Genomic DNA, 19,630 nt, shown 5'->3' on the forward strand with positions numbered 1-19,630 from the left:
GAAATAGTTTCTTACCCCCTGATAAACCTTCACAATTTTCCAGCTCTTTATCAAATCATTCAAAGACGTTTGTTTGTTTTTCTGTAATTTTATTACAATCTGCGTATGTATTTCGCTTTCTAATTAGTTTTCGCAGTGTTCTTATCGTCTTTTGTTTATTTTTTATATTTTTTGTTTTCCGGCTTAGTGTTATGTATGCGGTTTTTGTCTATTTCTTAGTAAGTTAGTAAAGCGAGCTGGCCGCATATCTCTGATAATTGTGAATGCCCTGCACTGTGGAGCGGAGTGAATGGGTTGGATTCACCACAGACCAGAGGTCATGTATGATCTATCTGGGGATCTACGGAAAATAGACCTTTTGATATAGTACAGGGCATTGCAAGGTCGAAACTACCGACTCATCTGCGGGTTGTTGTTCGGGTATAAGCACTGTCTTGCATATTGATGGATGATTATTCTATATATCTGGTTGGATCTTTGCACTGTTTTCGAGTGGAGCGATATTAGTGGACATGTAACAAGCCATGATCGTAGGAAGTCGGCCTCCTTAATGCACTGTAACTTTTCTTTCTGTTCTTCTGTAGTTGTTGAGTATTTTGGACTATCGGTAATACCATTTAAAATTTGACACATCATTGAAAAATGTAATCAAAGCTACAGTAGGTAAAAAATTGTATCTATATATTTATTATATATCTGTATATCATAGTTAGGTATAAGTTAATAATGTAATTAAAAATCTGTTGATCTTTTCGTCGTCGTTTTTAATGCTACATTCACAAGGTTCCATTATGCGCACTGGTTTACAAAATTAACACAGAGATTTGTTGGGTTTGTGCTTGGATCGAAAGTATATAGTGTGGTGGAGGAAGGATCAGGGGAGAGAATTGCTAGCATTGTAAGATGCGTGACGTCTAAGATATTGCGAATTAGTCAATAGTCTATAAATTTATTTCGATATTCGATATTCTAGTTCAATAAGCGAAAGGTACACATGGAGCATAAAATCTACATTTAATATTTTCCTTTGTCACACTAATAAAATTTACAAAATTTTCTATATAAATTCAACAATCAATGAAGAGCTTTAGAGAAGAATCCTTTTGATTTTTACGTGCACGTATTTGATATATATAGATAGGTTTAAATATATATATGTATATTTGTTCGACTGTCTGTTGGTTTTCCTCGCTTGTTTCCATGTAAACTTAACACACAAATTTAGCACCAATCTATTCAAAAATTGATCAAACAATTTGATTGTTCCGAGTTATACAAATGAAGCCTTAAAGCACTTAACTTAGATGGTCTCTAACCGAGGGATCTTAATCGTAAGATGTTTAAATGTGTGATCCTTAGTGAGAAACTGAACACTTTTTAAATGGAGGTGGTGGTCGCCAAAGATCGTGAGGGGGTTTTTAAAATAATCAAGTCAGCGAGTTAATGGTAGGAATTAATTTAAATTTATTTACACGCAGATACAATAAACGCATCGATCTTCAATTCGAAATGATTTAAACTAGGCATAGATTTATCATTTATCATTCTGAATATTTGTATATTTTATATCGTATGGGATATCCAACTTTTGCAAGCAAACGATGTGGGTCTTTTTGCTTTTCGCCTACGCTAGGTCCGTATCTCTAGGTGTAACGTACACATATATCCGATATCGTTTAAAGTAGTTAATATTATTTAAAAAAACCAGTATTTATCGAACTTTAACGCTCGCCCTTCAGTCGAGTTCTAAATAGATGCCTTGGATAGCTGAATTTTCCCCTTCCTTTCGTTTCCTTTCATAATTTTGGTTGGGAGTGCTTGTTGGGATGAAGTGATGTGATGTGGCTGTGAAGTGATGTTCGGAGTGGAGCTTGATGAGTCAACAATGAAATAAATAATTTATGTTCGCGCATGGATATGTTCAGCGGGGAGTCCTGGTCGCTCTAACACTGCTAGTAATATGCATATAGGCTTAGTGAACTATCTCCAGTAATGCTGAGTAGACGTGTAACTGATCTCCGGCCCTCCCATTTCTCTCTATCGCTACTTCTCTATATAGCTACTTTTTCTTAAGCCTACAAGTGGTAGAATAATTCTTGTTGCGGTTGTTGCTTTGCACGGCCCTGGAATCGCGGGGATCCCCCATCCCAATTTATCCCATCCTACAGCTCGTCGTCGGCCTTCGGGATGTCGAAGATCTCGGCGAAAAGGGGCGGCAGGCGCAGCTTGGTCCAGTTCATCCGCAGCCAGTCTAGGTGTGAGAAGTGCTTGGCCCCCAGGGACCGCAGCTCGGGTATCTTGGCCTCCAGCGCCGGCATCAGTTGCAGTGCCTGCGGCGATCCGGCCCGCGATCGGAGGATCTGGACGCGCAGCGCCTCGGCCACCAGTTCCCTGGCCCTGCCGATCACCTTGGGCTCGCTGAGCCCGTTTCGATCGGAGGCCAGCAGGACCATGGCCGAGAAGAGCCCGATCTCGGTGTCACTCAGCCCATAGGCGTTCAGTGTGTTGGCAAAGTTCAGCAAGGCGTTCACGAAGTCAGACTGCAAAAAAAGCCAAACAAATTACTTATTGAAATGTGTAAAATATAAGAGGATAATTACGATACACTGATAGATAAATGAAGTATATCTTAAGATTTTTAATTAAAATTAATGGTGGTTTTTTATTATTTTTTTTATAAGAAACAATCATAAATAATTTAGGTATTTTAAATTGTGATTTAAATATAATTTGCTCTTTTTTTAATGACATAAAATATTTAAAGTAAATATGACTAACTCATATCAAATATTTTCAAATGAAATCTTGCAATTTTTACGTTTTTATTTCTATAAAGTTTTTTGCATTTAATTCAAGTATTTGCTAAAAATGTATGCGTTAAATAAAAAGATATTTATTTTTTCTATTTTATTATTTTGCTATTATTATATCTTAAATTCAATCCACCCGCTAGAAACTCAAGTTCACTTCCATGCTCTGAAAATTCCCTCCATCATGGCGTATACGTAATTTCCTGATAAACCCCTCCGAGTACTCACATCGTAGAGAATCTCCAGTTGCTGGCGCGTCAGATAGGCTCCGTCGTCCAGTGTCAGCGTCGCCTCGTTGATCAGGCGGGCCACATGCGTCAGCCAGACCTCGAAGAAGCCCAGCTTGATGAGTATCAGCTGGTCGTCTTGGGTGAAATCACAGAAGCCAGGTACGCGTTTCGCAAACTCCACAATCCGCTGCACGCCGGGCGTCACCCTGGCGGAGAACTGTTGCCATAGCCAGATCTTCTGGAACTCCAGGCTCTCCGCCACTGTGCTGGCAATCTGTGTGAGAGTGAGAATTGTTATAATAATATTTTCTGATTTATGCTGGGGAGAAACCCTAATCTTCCTTATAAGGAATCAATTTCAGTACATAGAAATAGTTTTCTTAATCTATTATATTTTATAACCATTATATTGATATAAACGATAATAGATTAAAAAATAAGTTATGAACGGAAATGTATTTTTTGAGACTTTTCAGAGCTTTTGTTTTTTTTTTTAAGATCTTATGGTGTTCATTATTTTATGTTCATGACAGGCATACATTTAAAATCAATGAAATTCAAATATTAATTTAATTTACTTCTATATTTTGAACATTTTATAACTTAAACTTTTTTAATGAATTTTTAACTTAAAATAAAATGATTAAATGAATTAATTGTGAATTTGTTCTTTATTTTGGGCATGATAGATTGGAGTTTTATTTACTGTCTGAAAGATTTGATGTTAAATCTTGAGATACCTACCCCATTTTGTGGCACCGTCACGGGGCGGCGCATGAGCTCCCTGGTCAGTTCCTCCGTGTAGGAGCAGTTTAGGCGGTGCGCCTGCGACACGCACATGATGACATCGTAGACGGTCAGCTCGTTGGCCGTTCCGGCCAGTCCGTCGTGGCACATTCCCACCTGGTGATGGGCCGATCCGCCCAGATCCGTGCCCATGCCCACGCCCACCAGCTGCTGGTGACCGCCCACAACAACGACGCCGACGCTTACGCCGCTGCCGCCGCTGGCATTGCCGCTGCTGCTGTTGTTATTGTTATTATTATTGTTATTGGCACTATTGCAACCGCCCAGCTCCGATGGCGAGGAGGCGATCGAACACATTTGTGGCGTTTGTGGAGTACTCGGGGTCTTCACTCGGACGCCGCTGACATGCGGTTGCTGTTGGAGTTGCTGGTGTTGCTGCTGCTGTTGGTGTTGCTGTTGCTGCTGTTGCAGGAGATGTTGCTGCTGTAGTTGATTTGGGTGTTGCAGAGTGCTGCTGGTTGACTCATCCACATTGAGGGAGGAGGAAGCGCCTGCGGCGGCTGCTCCGTTCAGCTCACGGGAACGCTTGGGAACGCGACCATAACGTACAGCTGAAGGGGTGAAAAGAGGGGTAGAAATGGGGTTATTAGTTACTTAGTTAATTGCACTGTAACAAGGTAAATAACCGGCAGTAAGTTGCATATTTAAATAGACCAGCTGCAGTATTTAATTCTAACTACTTTCCTATCCTATTGGTATTGATATACTCTAAGTGCTTAGAAATACAGAGAGAATTCCTCATTTTAAATGCATCGTTAAATGGTAGAAATAACCATAAATTGGCAGATATTTCCCATTAATTTAAATCGAATGAGTAAATTTTCAGTTGCAGAATAAGTAAATCAGTTGAATCAGTAATATTTATTTATTCAGCATTTTATCCTGTGCGGTTTCTGCATTTTCAATTTCCTTTAATTAATTATGCATTTTTAAGTAATTCAAAATAAATTAAGAGGAAAAACTGAAGGGGAAATTTGTTCAGTTTTTCTCTGCACCTCCCCAAAAGTATGCAACTGAAAAGCTCATTTAAATTTTACATTACATTATTTCGTTTTCCCACAGAAAATAAATAGTGCGTATTTTCTTGATAGTTTGTTTATCTTATTAGTCACCTGACTATTTAAATTCGCATATTTGCTCCCTACAAAAACACACAATTAACATATTATAGCCACCACCAAGTGATGATATATACTTTGTATTTAGTTGAAGGAAAATGGAAAAACTGGCACACGCATAAATCTTATAAATGCGTCACACACTTGTGGCCACACACAAAAAAAAGCACGTCGCCGTAAAATCGATAAGTCCAGGTAATTTTCTGGTTATTCCTACTCATATCGTTTTTACCTGAAATATTCATAAAATTTACATTAAATAATATCATTTTGCCGAATTCTCTCTCTCGGAGATTCTCTAACTTCGAAAAAGAGCGCAAGAATCAATATGGCGAGCAAAATGACATGAGTGGAAGCGAGAAAGACGTATTCGAAATTCGAACTGACGTACTTCGAAAGCATGTTTTCTCGCTCGCACTAGTATAAGTTTTGGTCGACCATATCACATTTACCTGGCCCCATATCAAGTTAAAAATGATCTTAAAAAAGGTCAAATTGACCTACGATTCATATCGAGTTTTTTTTGGGTGCACTTTCGAGTATCTGCGTATCTCTCGAGCAAATTGCCAGCATTTCTGTGCTATCAACTAGAAAATTTGCGTGTCCTACAAGTTGTTTCGTCTGTCGAAATGCGATACATTCTGTCGGGGCGAAAATAATTAATTTCAATTTTCGTTCGCCGTTTGAAGTGTTCATTAGCCGGCGGAGGTTTTTCGGCATTTCTCGGTTTGTCTGTGTAAAATTGCACAATGTGAAATTTTGGTTTGCTTTGTGCAACCGAAGACAACACATATTTTATTAATTAAAATCGCATTTGGCTGCCCAAAAACCAAGCAGACAGGCAGACAGAAGAAACAGACGCAGCTGCTCCAGTTGCCGGCTTTCAGTTTTCAGTTGCTCACTTTATCAGTGGGACATTGACCCACTGCGCTCAATATGAAAACGGAGGCAAGTGATTTCGTTGCCGCTGTTTTTGTTTTTCCTCTTGCCTTATATGCGTTTATGTGCGGCTATTTCTTTGGCTTGTCTTCTGTTGTTAATGTGTTGTTATTGTGGTTGTGATTGTGGTCTGGCGGTAGCCGCCGCCGGCGGTTTCCAAACAAACGGTCACAATAACAACACTAATGACGCTTTGCTCTTACTATGCGTCAGCAATTCGGCCTGACAACATCGTAAAATCCCATCAAATAAAACAACATAAAGTATGGCAAAGGCACAGGCAAAAGTGAAAGAAACTTCGCATGCATTGCGCATACGCAGCGTGGACAGGCAGAATCCGGAAAACTCTTCTGCACGCAAGGCAAAGCACCGCCAGCAGATGTGTAAAAGCAATTTGGCCATGTGAAAGATGGCCAACACACTGACCCATTTATGGCACACCAAAACATCGGCATCTGTACTTTTGTCGAGGGCCAAAAAGTCGTTTGCACTACACGAAAAGAACTAATAAGCATAAACAAAAATCAGCACTTGAAATTATTTATTATTTTAAGAAATTAAGAAAAACCAGTAAATATTCTAAAAAACTCATCCGAATTGGAATATCCTTTTCCTCATAATTTATTTCTTAAATAGATAATGAAATACCTATTAAAATAAAATATAATAAATATTATCATATATCGGCGTATCATTACTATCATCAGAATTATTATCAGTAAATATTATAAATTATTATTCCAGCATTTTCAAAAGTCATGCTGATTTGCCAGCAAAATGATCTAATTAGATAAGGTAAGCCCCGAATAGTTGACCTATTTCAGTGACGGATTTAGCAGCTTTGGAAGACCCTGAGCCGGAGCTTCCCTGACCTTAGTTAGGCGACAATATGATCCCATTACGACCGCAGCCAGACGAGGTTTCAGCTCGGTTCCAGCCTTGTCACGCTCTTAACTCTAGGTTTTCTAGGTTTACTGCGTTCTCATTGTGCTCGAGTCACGCTTTTCACCGCCCACCGAAGAGCGTCGATCGTAAATCGTCTCGTTGGCGTTAATTGTCACAGCTCGTAAATTAATTATGGCATAATTCGCCACAGCAGCACCCCCACATGCATAATACACTTGGACATTGGCTGGGTTTTTGTGCCACCTCCGATATGCCGCTAATTGCTCATGGCGGGCACTTGACGTTCGCGTTCTTGCTCTGTTTGTTCTAAGGTGTTTTCAATTAGCGATGGCCGAGGGCCTTTGGTTTATTGGTTTTGCAGATTTCACCCAGAAGTGGGCCAGATCGATGGCTGCTTCAGCTTCGGGAGAGTGTCCGTAATGGAATTGGAGTATCTATCATTGCGGAATCGGGAGCACAGCCCCTCCATAATCCCCGTCATTACTTATTCAATCGACCTGGCACCGGACCCTCTCGCCGCTCGCCTGTCACCTGTCACCACCCATTCAGACCAGGTCAACACCATCCATTACACATGCTCCGAGTGAGCCGAGGGAGCCTGAGCCCCGAGCCCACATAAATAAGCGGAGCGTTGCTGGCCTAAGCTCAAACTTTTTTCCCAGCTAAAAGCATCTTAAGTGATTTAGTGCAGCCAAATGACGAGCAGTTGGGAAGCAGGGAAAAGGGGAACAGAGGAGGGAGGAGGAAGAAGGGGCGGAAAAACTCGTTTAGGCCAGATTCACAGGGAGAAACACACACGGAAAAATATTTAATATCAATGAAAAATTCGAAGAAAGGTGGAACATATTTTTTATGGATATTGATAAGAATTAACTTTTTATTTTCCAATATTTTTTTGACCTTAACAAAGAGTTTAAAATACAGCTTCTTTTGAAAATCTAGTTTTAAAGATTTTAAAAGGAACTTAAAAAAACAAATTTTTATAATTTTGTAATTTTTACGAATTGGTTTTGGAAGTAGGAAACTAATCCCATATATACTTATAATTAATGTATTTTAGAAGTTACCATAATTTTAACAAAAGCTCTTAAGAATATGAATAACATATTTTTACCTAAATTCCCTTTTTTAAATTGTTCAATAGATTACATTTTTTTACCAGCTACTTCCAATTTCTGATTTTTTTTCTAGTGCACAGTTTGGGGGTGGGGCTGCTGCTCGGTAAGCTGAGCTCCCACTTCTGGCCGGGGCAAAAAAGGATTTAGGTCACCGAAATCTGAAATCTGAGGCAGCAGAAATGCGAGCGAGCGGCGGCAGCATCGCCCCGTAAAGTGGCCAAATGTTGCCCACATTTAGCTGGAGTTTTTTTTTCAGCCCCAACTTTTGGTCGTAGTCTTTCGTCGCTTTTCGGACCGAACCGGGCCATTAGCATGCGAAGAGGGCCAAAATGCCAACTGCCAGCAGGCAACATCAACATGTACATCCAAACATCCAACTGCCAAACTGTAGTAAAAGTAACACAGGCACAGACACGGATGTATGCATTATATATGGTTGATATTTTTTCGGCTTTATCGTGCGCATGAATGGCCTCCTCTAACCCCTGCTCTCCACCCAACTACCCAACTGGTGACCTCGTTTGAGGTCGTTCGTTCACCTGTCGCTGCTGGCTGCACTTTATGCACTCTACATTTGCATGACTGCCCGGGTGTGCCGGTGTGTAAGTGCAAGGTATGTGTGTGTGTGTGTTTACCCAGTTACGAAATTGTCCAAAATGCTGCGGCTTACTGCCGGGTGAAAGTTTGTTGTTTGTTTGCAGACCCACAGAGCAAAGTGGTTTAGAATAACTGACGAAATACCCTAACTGATTTTTTATTAATAAAAAAAAATTACTAGATGTTTTGCAATTGAAATTGTTAATGTAAATGCATTAAATATTACAAAAAGTTTAAATAAATCCTTGGTAAGCACAAAAGTAAATTCCCAAAAACTTAATAAAATTGTGTTAAATTTTATTTAGATTTTTTTTTAAGTTTGTTTCCAACTTAAAATAAAATAACGTATTGGTAAGTCCATCAATAAATTCTATAAATTTAATAATATGGTATTACATTTTTATTAATTTTTTTTAAAATAGTTTTTTTTGAATTTCTGCATCCCTTACCCAAACCAATAGACCCCTTTTAAAGCTAACCAAATGTAGCTCCAATTTTCCCGGAATTACTAGGGGAAAAGTGTGTGCACTTTTCGTGGCGTGTAGAAAACTAAACATTACTTTTGAAGCTTCTTTTGTTTGTTTTCATATGCACCTGGGTGTGCCAGTCAGCGAGTGTCGCTCTATCTGGAACAGCTAAAATTGTTAGTTGCGTGCTAAATTTGTTGCTTTTTTTTTGCTTTTTGCTAGCGGTAGCAGCACCAACAACAATTTACACGCAGCAACCGCCCACACGCCCCAGGCAACAACAACAACAACAACAGTAACAAAAGCAACAACTTAAGCGGCAACAGCGACAACAACAACAACAACGAACTGCAAAATTGTGTCAAGCAATTTGCGTAAATTATCGCCATGTTGTTGGGTGCTGCTTGGTTGGATTTTTGCCTATTCGGATTCGGATTCGGATTCGCTGCCTATTCATGAGGACAATTGCAGTTTAATGACCGTTCAAATTAACTTTGCCTCACTTCGATTTGCCATGACACATATTTATTTGATTTGATTTTGCCCCGATTGCAGTTGGTCTTCGAGTGAATTTACTTTTCTTTAACCAACACATCTGAGAAAAGCATCGAAAGTTGTAATGCGTATGAAATAAATTGATGGAAGTGCTGTTGCACTCAAAACTGATTTAAAATTGATTGCTCTTCATAAGCTTCTTAAAGTGTAAGGCCAACAAAAATAAATTCATCGTCCAGAAATTATATCAGATCAGAATATATTGTGCATCTTATTTTTATTGATTATATTTTGTAAATTATATACATCCAAAAAGCGATGGAATATAATGAAAAACTTTATATAAATGACAATAAAATCAGTTTTATGATTCACACCTCTTGGATTTTTTTGGTTTTTATACCTACATTTGTTTTTAAGTTTTACAAAATTTGTAATCTTTTAAGTTTGTTCAGTTGTAAAATTGTATTTTACTTTGTTTAATGCAATAAGTTTTTAGGAAACGAATTTAGTTTTAAAATTTGTTAAACTAGTAAAGAGTAAATAAAGGGAATACTCAGATTGAATAGAAGAAAATAGATTATTTTGTTAGAAATAAAGAGTCCAAATCTTAGTCCTTGTTAGAGGGACAATTTTTGACATTTTGCGGATAGTCACACACATATTTCTCCCGATCAAACCATTTGCCCAGCTCACAGAATCCCAAGGCAGGACACTTCTCCACGCAGGTGTAAAATAATCGACAGTGCTGGGGATGGGCGATAATCTGACCGTGGAAGCTGCATCTCACATCCTGGGCACAATGTCCTGGAATTTCCGGAGTTGAATGCGTCGTGATTGGAGTCACTGTGGTGTTGGTGTTACTCACACAAGTGCCATCCGATCTGGGACACTGACCCTTCACACAGGCCTTTAACTTGATGTCATAGATCAGACCAGGATTGCACTTCACTTTTTCGTAGGAACCAACGCCACAAACGATGTAACCGGAACAATCATCACAGTCAGGGACCAATTCATTCGGCTGGTGACCCGAACAAACGCAAATCTCATCCGCAGGACTACAGGGAAAATACTGTCCACAAGTAGGATGATTGTCAAGGATGAGGATGAGTCCTCGCAAGATTATTAGTGCTGCAAGGTAAGTCCTTAGGTACCGGTTATATGGGTACTGGTTAAAGTGCTTACCCAACTTCATGCTTTCAGCAATATGTTAGAATCTCAACTAATTCTTTGTGGGTGAAATGCAAGCCATTTTATAGGCCTTTATTAGCTGCACACTTGATAGCTAGATAAACTGTTGCATTGTTGCAATCTATTGACTTTGCAATTGACCCAACTCCCAGGGGAACACCCCATATCCTACCCCCCAACCATTACAATCCATTTCCACTTCAGATATGTGCACTATCTATGTTTATTTTATAACCAATAAGATCGCTAATGATATTAGGCTGAATAGAACTCACCCAATCATCATATGTACAGCACGTGTTCGCACATTTACGTTTTTGGGGCAGGGCAAACAGTCAGAATATGAATAAAAAATCAAATCGAGCGAGAAATCAAAGGCAGCCAGCAGAGCGGCCATATATGCAAATTTTGAACTGACCTACTCCCATAAGAAAATCAAATAAAGCCAAGCCAAGCCAAACCAAACGAAACGAACAGAACAGAAACAAAACGAAACTAAACCAGATAGAGAACGGCAATAATATCAAAATTCCAAAGTGCTGGCAAATATTTATGCAAATCCCCAGAGGAGGGCGTCGATCTCGAGTCAATCAATCAGATTTCCAGAATTTCTTTGTATTTTTTTTCGAACAGCGGGTGGGTGACAGATTCCAATGGCAAATTGCGGGCAATTAGCGGGGAACTGGTGAAAGGCTTTCCAAGGTGTGTAAATGGAACCCCTTTCGTGCTCTTTTGATTTCTTAATGGGCAGGGGGAAAAGCGACAAAAGGTACACAGAAATAAAAAATTATCATAGAAACTTAACTATTCGTTCATTAATTAAAAAGTACATAATATTTCCTTAAAGAAGAATATTTAGTATGAAATTAATTAAACAAAGTCGAGACTTTATTTAAATTTGTGTTATATGTATACCCCCACTATTAAAATACATCTAGTATATTAGTATGGTTTTTTTTTTGGTGTATATATATTTCATTTCTCCATTCACATGCTCATCTAAGTTGCTGACCCGCCTTCAAATACTCCAGACCCCCGATTCCCTATCCCCGACTTCCCCCACAGCGACCACTCACATATATCTCTACGTATACATAATTCACTTAAGCGCGCTCAACGAAGCGAGATGAATGACCTCAATTTGAATAGTTGTCCATATAGCCAAAGTTCCCCCCGTTCTTTCTTTGCCCCTCTTGGACTTTCGGGTGCCATTTAAATCAACAAAAGCCGCCGCCTACTTTTTTGACAATCTCTCGCTCTTACTTATTTTTTAGGTTCTGTTTTCATGTTGATTGCATTCTTGTAAAATTATTCAAATGCTCCACAATTTTCGGGGCCAGTTCTCTCCCATAAAGCTTGGAATCGGGGTTATAATTATGGTGCTCAAAAAGGAGTGGCTGCTTCCATCTCTGCAGCCATCGTTATAACGATATAACCATCATCACCATCACCACCATCATCATCAACATCATCGCTGTCGCATTCGTTGCCGCTGGCATCGTTTTTCTTTTTTATCTATTTGACACAATTCTCTGGGCAAAGTTGAGTTCTCTTGGCCCCTTCGTACCCCGGATTTTTGTTTAGTGACACACTTTATATGGCGTTCTCTTTTTCCCACTTTTATACATTTTTTATTTTGTTTAGACTACCTAATTAGATAAAAGCGGAGAGTCTTGGGTGGTTGTACTCTCGCTGATAGAGTGGCTAGATCGAAGCCAGAAAATAACCGACTAATGGGTAGAAATTTAGATAAATTGCCAGCGACAAGAAGGCTTCATCAGAAATCTGTAATAACTGGCGCGCTTCACGTCCGGCCATAAACATTTCAATTAGCCAGCAGCTTAGCGCAGATTATCGTCAGCCGACTGCCAACCGCCAAAAATAAATCGAGGCACTGAGCAAAAATTCAGCTAGAATTTATAAAATATTTTTAAATAATAAAAGATTTATGATAAATTTAAATTATAATTATGTTTGTTTTAAATGGAATTACCACATTAACAATAATAAAATAACTAAAAAATAATTTTCAGCGTAAATTCTGTGCATTTATATATCATTAGGAGTATTTTGAACCTGCTCTTTAAAAAAAGAATGTATTAAAGAATTGAGAATCGAAAAATCGTAAAAGTGCAGTAATGCTATACTTATTTTTTGCTGTGCAGATTCAGTGGAATTACCACATCATTAAACGTATTTTGAACCTGCTCGAAAGAGCATTTTCTTAAACCGCATTTATGGGCTGTTGCTGCTGCGTCAGAATCGAAAATTAATTCCAGACTCGAATTAGGCATGCAAAATTAAAAATTAAAGCGGCCAGAATAAAAAGCGTTTAACTGCCGGAAGCAATTCTAACTGTAAACCGCAAGCGGGACAAACAGGGCGAGGGCAACGCGGCGTATGAGTAATGCCGCCGAAATTATCGCCGCGAGACGTGCGACTTCGAGTGGTCTTATCAAATATTTGTACTAAAATGTGCGGCTAAATTAAAACAAAGCAGCAAAACAACAAACAAAAGGCAGACGGCCAAAAAACAAAATAAACGAGAGAAGTACGAAATGAAATAGAAGAGGAAAAATAGGTTTCGATGCTCCAATTTGATAAGCGGCGGGCGCATTAGCAATTAGCGAATTAAATGCCAGCCCAGCGAACGCGCGTTTGTGCTATAAATGTTTCAATGAACTAAAAAAGCCTTCGGATCCCATCTATCTCGATGGTCGAGGGAGCCTTAATGAAAAAAACAAACAATTAAATTAGCCAAGAGGCAAAACGTCAGGCCGAAGACAAGAAAGACAAAAATGCGAATCGACAGGGCAAAACTAGAACGCCGCCACATTTGTGAAATGCCAAAGACACACGCATCCACATCTACAGATACCTTATAATACAGACGAGCCACGGATACAGCCAGTAGATGAGATCAACGCTCCCAACAGATTCGTCGATCGACCGACGATCGCCGGGTGATCGATCGTTAGGGCAGCTGCCAGCCAATCCGATCCCATCCGATCCAATCCAATCCAACCCGTGATTGATTGAATTAATAATACGAATTAACAGCGCCAAGTAGGTAAGATCAATGATCGCGAGCCAAGTGGAACGGCATTCGATTCGTGGGCGCTTTCATCGGCAGAAGCTGCCCGAGTGTCTGAAGCTATCAAAACAGGAAAGATACGGATCACAATAGTGGATCATAACAATCTATGTGTGTTCAGTAGCTGCGATCGCTAAGCGAGTGAAAAGCCCTCTCGCTCACTGGAAATATTTATGACAATTTCTCTTTAAAAGCTAATATTTTGGAAAAAAATAATAAACACAAATTAAAGAAGCTTAAAACCATTTCTAAGAACTATGATCTTCCTAGAAATTAAGCATGATTAATGACTTCTAAATAACTTATAAGAAAGTTTTCAGAGAAATTCTACATTTTAATTTACATTTTGGTCAAGTATTTCCGAAAAGATTTTTAAAACCCAATTCGTTAAAATTTACTGCGATTAATCAGTAAAACTATTTTATTATTTCTGTAGAAAAAAAAATATTTTTAAAGAACAAATAATTAAATAAGCATTAATTTCTTATTTTTTGCAAGTGCAATATATGGAGTTCAATTATCGATGGCTAATTAAATGAAATATATTATCAATTAATCGTTGTAAAATATTATTATTTCAAGTAGCCGGAAATCAATTAAGACAACTTCAGTGATCGATAATAATCAAATAATTATTCAGACTACAATTTTTTATTTATGCTAATTGAAAAGTGAGCAATCGATACGCCTTAACATTTCCTATCATATCCTTCAAAGACTTAATTTTAAGACTGGGTTTTGATTTGATATATAATCTCATTAAGTTTGCCCCTCAATTTGCTGATCCCATGTAAGACCCATTGCATTCCCTTCAAGTCGAATCGAATCGAATCTCGGCATAATCAGATCCCGCCAAATGGCATCGATATCAGCAGCGGTATCAGCAGAGCAGCTTCCTGTCCGACGGCCCCTACTGTCTCAGCATAATAAGATCAACATCAGATCCGTCACCATATTGTCAATGAAAGTCAACAAGAGTCGTTGTCTTCATTATGAGGAGCACTCTCCTCGCACACAGACAGACGATCATTGACCGGGACGGAGAGTTGCAAGCGCGTGAGTGATTTCCCCGGTTGGATCCCTCGGTTCCCTGGGTTCCCTTGATCACCAGATCCCCAGATCCCCCGATCCTTTCAGGGCACTGGCCAGTGGCTACCGATCGGTGGGGGAAAAGGGGAATTGGTAACCAGTGCGTTGAACTATAAACGTCGTTCTTCGGTCTTCTTGCTGGGGCATTTCATTCTTGACTTTTTGCTGTGCGTCGTTTGGCAACGTCATCGTCATCAGCAGGCGATTACGATCGTCATCATTATGAGAACGAGAGTCTGGCCTGGAGTTTGCCTGCTTGTTTTGCAATATCATAATCAGTAGCCCTCCCCTGTAGCTCCGCTGTTCTCCCTTTTTTTCGCTGCTCATTTAGCAATTCGGATTCGGTGCAACGAACGCGAGTTTCAGTTTCTTTTTTGGATTTTGGGTATATTTCGGTGAGTTGTTCTGACTCCGTATCTGTATCTTCCCCTTGAGTTGCTCACTTCTGCACAGTTAACAAATTGTAATGCACAATGTTATAATAAGTTGAAATATATAACTTTTTTTGTTTTAAAATATAAATGATTGAATAATTGTGTACGTGATATAAGATCATTTTAGGAACTTCAAGTTATCTTTTAATTTTTATATTTCATATTCAAAATGTTGTATTTGAAGTATTTTTTAGGAATATGTTTGTTTTGGAACCCCTTATATCTTTTGATATGAATGAAGAAAGATGTGTTTTTTTTTCTGAGTGTCGATCGATCAGCTGTGGTTGGTTGGTGTTGCTGTTGTGCTGGTGATGTTGCTGCTGTTGCTGCTGCCTTGAGGTCGATCCCTTTGTGGGCTTTGCTCTGCTTGCGGATTGCTATCAAAATGCAGCGCTGTCGGTGCTTCACCCTTTGCAGTCGCCTTGCCGCCGTCTGTCCGCTCCCCCTTTCCCCTTCCCCCCTGCCGACGCCCCTGTCCGTCCGTCCGTAAAGTGTCAATGCACTTGTTCTTGTTTCAACCAGCAGCGCATTTGTGTGTGCGCGTGTGTGCCTTTGTGTTTCTCTGTTTGTGCGACTGTGAGATTGTGTGATTGTGTTTGCCGGCGTAGTGCGTGTGTGCTTGACTGCGTCGTCTTCACGTGCGTCGCCTTCGCCTCCTGCTGTTTGGGCTGAACCCCCCTCCGACTCTCCCCTCAGCATAAGCCCCTGGCCAAGCCCCCCTCTCTCTCCTAGCCTTGGGGCACCCAGGTTGCTCAATCCTTTTTGCTTTCCGTTTTTCAAGCACTGTTTCTCCAGCAACCTCTGCACTTAGAAAAAGTTTAAGAACATCTGTTTATAAAATTATTATACTTTAAGTTTTGATAAAACAGGAATTATTTTAAAGTACTTTTATTATATTTTTATTTATACCCTAAGGTAACTTATTACAAAATAAGTAGAATTATTATAAGCACAAAAATAAACTTCAACAACATAAAAAATCAGTTTTTTTCCCCAAGAAATCAGGAAATTACGTTTTCATGATCAGAATATGGAAATCTTTTTCAAAAAAATAAGAAAAAATAATTTAAAAAAATTTTGGTAAATTAATCTTCAAATTTAAAACAAAAATTTAACGATATACAACGTATCACTGCTAGCAGTATGAGCAAAGTAGAGAATATATAAAAACTTAATTTATAAGAAGCTAATAAAGGAATCAATTTATTAAAGAAAACTTTTTTGTATAAAAGCCTTACAGAATGAACTAAACTTCTTTCAGTGTGCTCTATCCCTTTCCTTGCGACGTCGCCTGGTAGTCGTCTGTTTCGAGTGCCTGCCCAGCCTGTCGGCCCCCTGCTCCGCCCCTGTTCCCTGGCTTGGCCCCCCTCTGAACCCCCCCTGATCCGCCCCTGCAGCTGGGTCGTTGCTTCGTTTGTTCGCTGGCTGCCTTTGCACTTTGGTGCATCCTTGTCTGGCGTTTGAACTTTTTGTGCTGCGTTGTTTGGCGTGCAATCTTTGTTCGGCAGACGTCTGGCTTTCATTGGTATTAGTGAGTGGGTATCGCTGTGAGTGCGTGAGTGTGTGTGTATTGGCATTTGACTCCATTTAAAGTTTGTTTCGCTTTATTTTGCAAATAAAATTAACTCCAGCGATTGCCACAGCATGGAAGTGCAAGTGAAAATTGCTGAAGATGGAGTTGCCAAGTGCTATAGCTCTGTCTCTCTTTCTCTCGGTTTGTGTGTGTCTGCTGATTGCTTTTTGTGGCACCTACTATGAGGAGGTGCCCCCATCCCTCCTCATGCAGCCATAACATAACCCATCCAACGTCTGGCGTTTGCTAATGAGCTGAGCTGGCTACGCATAAATATGAAATGGGCACACATTAGCTCAAGGGTTAGGAGTTTTCAAGGGGGGAGTTACAGAGGAGGAGGTACTAAGGAGGATCTGAGAGTGCAGTGGATTGCAGACTCTAGTGCTAAGTGCCTTAAATGGACCTCAGCAGAGAGATTTACTATGCAAAGTGCGACTGGAACTTAAGATCTTACATACATAAATTATAGGTATTCTTTAAGAAGGTGTAAAAGCAAATCCTAAGTTAGGAGTAGCACCTCTTTAAAACTAGAATCTATTGTAAATTAACTACTCATAGAATACATATGTTCAGCAAAGGTAAATAAATAAAATGATATATTAATATTATTATTTATTAAATCAGAGAAAACATATATGTTCAGTTTAGGTAAATAAATATCTTAGTTAATTAATATTCCGATAAAACAATTTATTTTTTTACTTCATCATTTTATTTTCACTTGATATTTAACCTTTTTCACCACAAAAACAAACTCAATTCAATAGCGCTTAATTAAGACAATTTGCCAAGTTAATAGCAGCGCCTACTTTAACCCAAATCCCCCTCCAAAATCATGTTAGGCGTGTTAGACATTTCCCAGCGACCCCGATCCACGCGTTTAACCCACTTTAAACTTGTCTGTTTTCGGGGCACACAGTCACAGTCATTAGCCAGCCGACAAAACCTCCATCTTTATCTGCAGATCCATCGCATGTCTCATCGTTTGGAGAGACGGAGGCTTTGGAAACAGCCTCTGTTTTTGTGTTTTATTTTTATTTTTTAGCTCCGCTGAGAGCCATCAACAGCATTTAATAGGCTCATCAACACACGGAGTCGTCGCTGCAGCTCCACCCAAGCAAAACCCCCTTCGGAAACCCCTTTTTCTTCTTCACCTAGGCAACCGACAAAAACCACCTGTACAACATTTTAATACATTTTGTAATAAAAACAGACGTCATTAAATGGCGGCTCGCAAGTAACTGGCGAGATACGCTTCTCCGACTCCAGCACCTCCTAGCCTTCCAACCTCCCATCCTCCCCCACTCGGCCCCACAAAACAGTTACTGCCGACGCCCCTGCTCAGTTCAGTTCAGTTCACTTCGGTTTGGTTTGGCTTAGTTCTCTGGGGTTTGATTCGACTCGGTTCTCCGTTCTCCGTTCTCGGTTCTGTTCTGTTTAGCGCTCTGAATGGAGCAGCCGACCCGTCTCCATTTGTGGCAGGCAGCAGTCATAGCTATAAGGCTATAGTATAGCCTCCGTCTGTCAATCACATGTTGTAAGTGCACCGGGGAAAATAACTACAACTTCTGGATATTACAACTCAGCAAGAAGAAACATTGGTAGCAATAACAGCATAAGAATAAGTGGTATTATTAATATTCAAGACATTTTAATTCCAGCCAATAATATCTATATTTTGTCTTCTGTACTTCTCTTTCTAATATTAAATATATTATAAAAGAAAATATGTATTCCTAAATTCCTAAAAAGTTGTCTCTAATGTGACAAAATATTATAATATACATTTAAATTTATTTTATTATTATTTATGATTATATCATTTGTTTGAATTTTATTTTTCAGTGCTTAGCTCACACAGCATTAAATGCACTTATTAAACGGATATTTAGCGTGCTTCTGTTTCTTCATCAACATCATTATGCTCGTTTGTGGTTATGCTAGCCACCTTGCCACATTTGTGGTTGGATCTAGGGTTTTTGAGTATGGTGTCCATAGAGATACTGAGTACCAGAGATACGAGAGCTACGAGTGGGGGCGCTTGGGTTCTTAGAATTTAAAGGTCACTTCTTCTTGTTCTGCCAGCCGAACTGGGTATCAGTTTGTGTATCTCTGTTGTTTTTTTTTTTTACTGTTTCTCGACCTGCCAATGCAGCCAAGCGAATCATTCTGCGGCGGCTGCCAGTCCAAATCAAAACTAAAACAGTTTGCGGTATATTCTTGGCACAAAACTGTCAATTATGACGAGGGCTAACTAAAAAGCCACTGGCCCACAAAATGGTTTTGAAAGTTCTCCATTCGAATCGGAACTCGGCTCTCTCTCCTACGGACAGAATGGGTTATTTGGCTATTTGGCCATACGACCAATCCATACAAGTTCATTAATGTCAACGGACAATGCGAACCCACCCATTCGTTTGCTAATGACACACAAAGCAGACGAAATGAAATTATAATGAATAAATAACAAGAAGCAGAGAATGCCGAGAGATACAAATGTATCTGGGCAGAGGAAATATGTAGGTCAATTTTGTAATAAACTAGACGGCAGAAGAGGTTCCCAGTTTCCCAGATTCCCAGCCAGAATCCGTAGGAATTAGAGCTGCAAATGATTCCAGCACCCAGAGTTTCCCCCTCTTTCTTTTTGTATATTTTTTATTTTTTGCTCTTTTGGCCAAGTCAATTACCCTGAGTTGGGTAATTGGCCCCAGCGCCGTTCGCAGCTTAACTGTTAATGGGCGCTTGACTTGGTTTTGGCT

General features: G+C 39.5%; 2 protein-coding genes across 2 annotated transcripts in view; both read right to left on the reverse strand.

Annotated features, from left to right (window-relative positions):
• Positions 1–16: 16 nt before the first annotated feature.
• Positions 17–19,630, reverse strand: part of Eip78C (Ecdysone-induced protein 78C) — a 38,856-nt gene continuing 19,242 nt past the window's right edge. Inside the window, exons 4-6 of the mRNA XM_044394498.1 lie at positions 3,785–4,398; positions 3,039–3,314; positions 17–2,540 (exon numbers count right to left, since the gene is read on the reverse strand). Coding sequence (XP_044250433.1) covers positions 2,163–2,540; positions 3,039–3,314; positions 3,785–4,398 — 1,268 coding nt within the window. The 3' untranslated portion in view covers positions 17–2,162. The remainder of the gene's footprint in view (positions 2,541–3,038; positions 3,315–3,784; positions 4,399–19,630) is intronic.
• On the reverse strand, positions 10,003–11,461 carry LOC108069951 (chitin-binding domain protein cbd-1). The gene is made up of 2 exons (XM_044394672.2): positions 10,676–11,461; positions 10,003–10,621 (listed from the first exon to the last, which is right to left on the reverse strand). Exons 1-2 carry the CDS (start codon positions 10,683–10,685, stop codon positions 10,098–10,100), a joined length of 534 nt encoding a protein of 177 aa, XP_044250607.1. The 5' UTR covers positions 10,686–11,461; the 3' UTR covers positions 10,003–10,097.

The sequence above is a fragment of the Drosophila takahashii genome, chromosome 3L, assembly GCF_030179915.1.
Source record: "Drosophila takahashii strain IR98-3 E-12201 chromosome 3L, DtakHiC1v2, whole genome shotgun sequence".
NCBI lineage: Eukaryota > Metazoa > Arthropoda > Insecta > Diptera > Drosophilidae > Drosophila > Drosophila takahashii.